Here is a 3,727-nt window from a genome sequence, read left to right on the forward strand (position 1 = left end):
TCACTGGCTTCACTTTTCTAATCAAAATCACCTGAGTGGTTCTCAGCTAAGCAGCATGTTACAATCAGCAGCCAGCAACCAGGTGCCATCAATGAAGGATCAGCACTGTATAACTGCCAGAGGCAAGGGACAGGCAGTTAGCAAGAGGTTAGCTTCCACTTGGACACATGGCCAAGGGCAAGCTTGCGGTGCTTTTGGTGGCTCTGACCAGCACGCTGCTGCTGGTTTCAGGCCAGGCAGGGAAGTCTTCCAAATTTCCCAGAGTCTCTGACTTTTTACCTCAGTACAGGACAAGCGCGCTGACTGATCCAAGTGTGGATTTGTTTGGTAAGGAAGTGTGTTATGCTTTGCTATGTTTGTTAAATATTGGTGGTATTAATGTTTTAGTTTGACTGTAGGTGGGGCGGTTTAAGGGTTGTCTTTCTTTATTAATCGAGGCAGAATTCCGCTGGGGTTTTGTTTTTTTTTGTAGAAGAACCTGTAACTGCCTGGTAAAAGGACAGCAGCTTCTACAGTGCCATTACACTTTTCTTTTGTGCAGTTGCAAGTGTTTTGGCTTTAATGTTATATCTGTGTTTTAAAAAAAGAAAATGGACAAAGTGAATGCTTGCATTGCTTTAAGAGCGTGGCTGGTTTCCACCTGCAGTCACTTGTTCAATCTGCTTCTTTCCCCCTTCAGATGACCCTTATGATGACGAGGAGAAGTTTGAGGAGTTGGCTTCAGAGAGCACAGGTTTCCGGGACGAACGAACAGAACCTGTTGCCAGCTTCTACTCTGGTCAACAAAATTTTGGTGTGTTGGCTGATGATGCTCTTGAGAGCAGATACCAGGGGGCTTCGCCTCCAGCGACCTCGACCGGCGGCACCGCAATCGACACTCCTGCCCTCACAGTGCAGTGCCGTAAAGAGAGTTTCCTAATTGCTTTGCGTGCAGGTAGCGTAAGTGGAGTCAGAGTCAAGGGTATGTGTCAAGGTGTTCATCTGCACTATCCCCCCCCCCCCCCCCCCTCCAAAATGACTGCTTGACAACTTACAAGCCCTCTCCCCACCCCAGATTCCAAGAATGCAAATTATCTCTTTGTCACGGAGCTTCCACCAGTTTGTGGTTATCAAGTGGACTACCAGCAAAATGCAGTGACCATACCGTTCACTGGGTGCCACGTTAAATCCAGAGCTAATTGCAATGTGAGTGTGTACGCAAGGTATTGAAACACGGCAGGAGTGCTTCAACTGTGTGGCTTTTCCTGAAAGGCTGCTTGATGATTACAGGCAAACAACTACACAGTGGAGCTGCTGTATCCTGACCAGCGTAGTGAGCTGAGGGCTTTGCCTGCATATTGTGTGGTAAATGGGGCCCTAGCCCCGCGCACCAGTGGCCAAAATGCAAAGTGCATTCAATCAAACGCTCCACCGCTTGCGTCAAACTTGCGAAGTAAGACCAATTTAAAATGGAGTTTTCTGTTTTGGCTTTGGTTTTATTTTCTGCCAATTTGTTGTTTTTTTTCAGAGTGTTTTGTAGCAAAAGGACAGGGAGTGAAATGTGGCGCTGTGGGAATAAGTGCTACAGACTGCAGTAGGCTTGGATGTTGTCGAGATCCAACTAATGGTTGTTACTACCCAATGGATGGTAAATTTGGTTTTGAATTTTGACTTCTCTGGTTTTTTTCAAAAACCACCTTATCTGACCAATTGTGGGTGACTTGCATTTCATTTGTAGAGTGCACTGCAGACCAACAGTTTGTCTTTGAAATTCGTGACAACCCTCCATCGATCTCTGTGGACCCCACAAAGCTTGTTATTCCTGGCTATCCTGACTGCAAGCCTGTCTTTGTTAATAACAAGGTTGCCATATTCAAGTTTGGATTTAAAGAATGTGGAGTTCGAGTTTATGTAAGTGCTTTTCTGTTCTCTTGCTCTTTACTAGTTTCATGTGGTATTGCTTCATGCATAAAATTTGCCTTCATCCAACAAACTGTCGCGGTAATGCTGCACAAACTGACCAGAAGCAACATTAATTTTTACTAACAGAACATTAGTGGGACTGTGATTTACATGGCTGAGGTGCTGATGGCTGTTGACGTTTTGCACCTAAAATATGGTGCAATTACAAGAACTGAGCCACTCAGGTTAGTGGATCCAGCACACTTGCTGTGCATGCATTGTGATGCATACCCCACCCCCGCCAAGAAAATGAATCTGTCATAAACTGTCTCTTGTAGGTTCATGGTTGAGTGCCGCTACAGTGCATCAAGTGGCACGCAGAAGTCACTAATAAGTGTTGGCGTCATGGTTAAAACTCCATCATCCAGCTTGCCTTCAACGTTTACGAGTTCAGGCTTGTATAGTGTCCACTTGAGAATTGCCCGAGGTAAAGTTTTTGAACTGTAATCACGCAAAATGTCTAGTAACTTTAATGGGCTTTCATTTGCGTTTAATTCTCAATTTCCAATCCCACAGACAGTAACTACTCGAGCTACTATCCCAGCTTCAGTCTGCCCCTGCAGGTGCTCCTGGGCACCCCACTCTACCTTGAGGTGCTTTTGCATTGTTCAAGACCAGAAGCTGTGCTTCTTGTGAACTATTGTATAGCCTACCCTCGCTCTGCAAAGAATGCGCTGGTGCTGGTTTATGAAGGGTACGAAGGTGTTTTTTTTTTTTTTTTTTTTTTTTTGGTGTTTTTCTTCCCTCAAACTGAATGTCGTATTTAAAATGTACCTGTCTGTGTAGGTGTGCCAACCCTTTTGATTCTATGACCATCTTACGAGTGAATGACACTAACCAGAACCGTCAGCAGAGGCGGTTTGAAGTTCGGGCTTTCCAGTTCATGGACATAACATCTCAGAAGCATCTTGATGAAGAAGTGAGTATCTAGGGAACCACTTAATTGGACTGGGTGGCCATTTACCGTTTAAGGCAGAAGCTCATCTCTTTGCTTACTGATGTACTATTTCTCTGCAGATCTATTTCATGTGCTCTACAGAAGTTTGCATCCCAGGAGAAAAGACTTGTGAGGAGCACTGCTTTGATGGAAGAGTCTCGCCTTTATATGGCCAGGGCCACGGCCCGAGCCAGCAGGGCCGCCCTGGCCACGGCCCGAGCCAGCAGGGCCGCCCGGGCCACGGCCCGCACGGCCACCCGAGCCACGGACCGAGCCACGGTCCGCACGGCCGACCGAGCCACGGTCCGCACGGCCACCCGAGCCACGGCCACCCGAGCCACGGACCGAGCCACGGTCCGCACGGCCACCCGAGCCACGGACCGAGCCACGGTCCGCACGGCCACCCGAGCCACGGACCGCACGGCCACGCCCCGAGCCACCAGGGCCGCCCGGGACCCGGCCCCCAGAGCCAGCGGCAGCAGCTGGGCCAGGGCCCCGGCCCCCAGAGCCAGCAGCGGCAGCGGCAGCAGCTGGGCCAGGGCCCCGGCCCCCAGAGCCAGCAGCAGCAGCAGCAGCGGCAGCAGCTGGGCCAGGGCCCCGGCCCCGGCCCCCAGAGCCAGCGGCAGCAGCTGGGCCAGGGCCCCGGCCCCGGCCCCCAGAGCCAGCGGCAGCAGCTGGGCCAGGGCCCCGGCCCCGGCCCCCAGAGCCAGCGGCAGCAGCTGGGCCAGGGCCCCGGCCCCGGCCCCCAGAGCCAGCGGCAGCAGCTGGGCCAGGGCCCCGGCCCCCAGAGCCAGCAGCAGCAGCAGCAGCAGCAGCAGCGGCAGCAGCTGGGCCAGGGCCCCGGCCCCC

General features: G+C 51.6%; 1 protein-coding gene and 1 long non-coding RNA gene across 2 annotated transcripts; both read left to right on the plus strand.

The window, feature by feature from the left end:
- The first annotated feature begins 693 nt into the window (after positions 1–693).
- On the plus strand, positions 694–1,411 carry LOC142877162 (uncharacterized). Its single transcript, XR_012923795.1, has 3 exons — positions 694–961; positions 1,055–1,185; positions 1,270–1,411. It is a non-coding gene; the product is annotated as an uncharacterized LOC142877162 (long non-coding RNA).
- Positions 1,412–1,540: 129 nt separating this feature from the next.
- On the plus strand, positions 1,541–2,872 carry LOC142905124 (zona pellucida sperm-binding protein 4-like). The gene is made up of 6 exons (XM_076051635.1): positions 1,541–1,627; positions 1,718–1,890; positions 2,029–2,126; positions 2,220–2,368; positions 2,458–2,635; positions 2,728–2,872. Exons 1-6 carry the CDS (start codon positions 1,621–1,623, stop codon positions 2,870–2,872), a joined length of 750 nt encoding a protein of 249 aa, XP_075907750.1. The 5' UTR covers positions 1,541–1,620.
- The last annotated feature ends 855 nt before the right edge of the window (positions 2,873–3,727 follow it).

Source organism: Nelusetta ayraudi, unplaced genomic scaffold, assembly GCF_046127955.1.
Source record: "Nelusetta ayraudi isolate G7.1 ecotype Tasmania unplaced genomic scaffold, CSIRO-AGI_Nayr_v1 ptg000135l, whole genome shotgun sequence".
Lineage (NCBI taxonomy): Eukaryota > Metazoa > Chordata > Actinopteri > Tetraodontiformes > Monacanthidae > Nelusetta > Nelusetta ayraudi.

Coding starts and splice junctions, on each gene's coding strand:
- LOC142905124 (XM_076051635.1), top strand. Junction 1,891..2,028: donor AATGTGGAGTTCGAGTTTAT/GTAAGTGCTTTT, acceptor TTTTACTAACAG/AACATTAGTGGGACTGTGAT. Junction 2,369..2,457: donor CCACTTGAGAATTGCCCGAG/GTAAAGTTTTTG, acceptor CCAATCCCACAG/ACAGTAACTACTCGAGCTAC.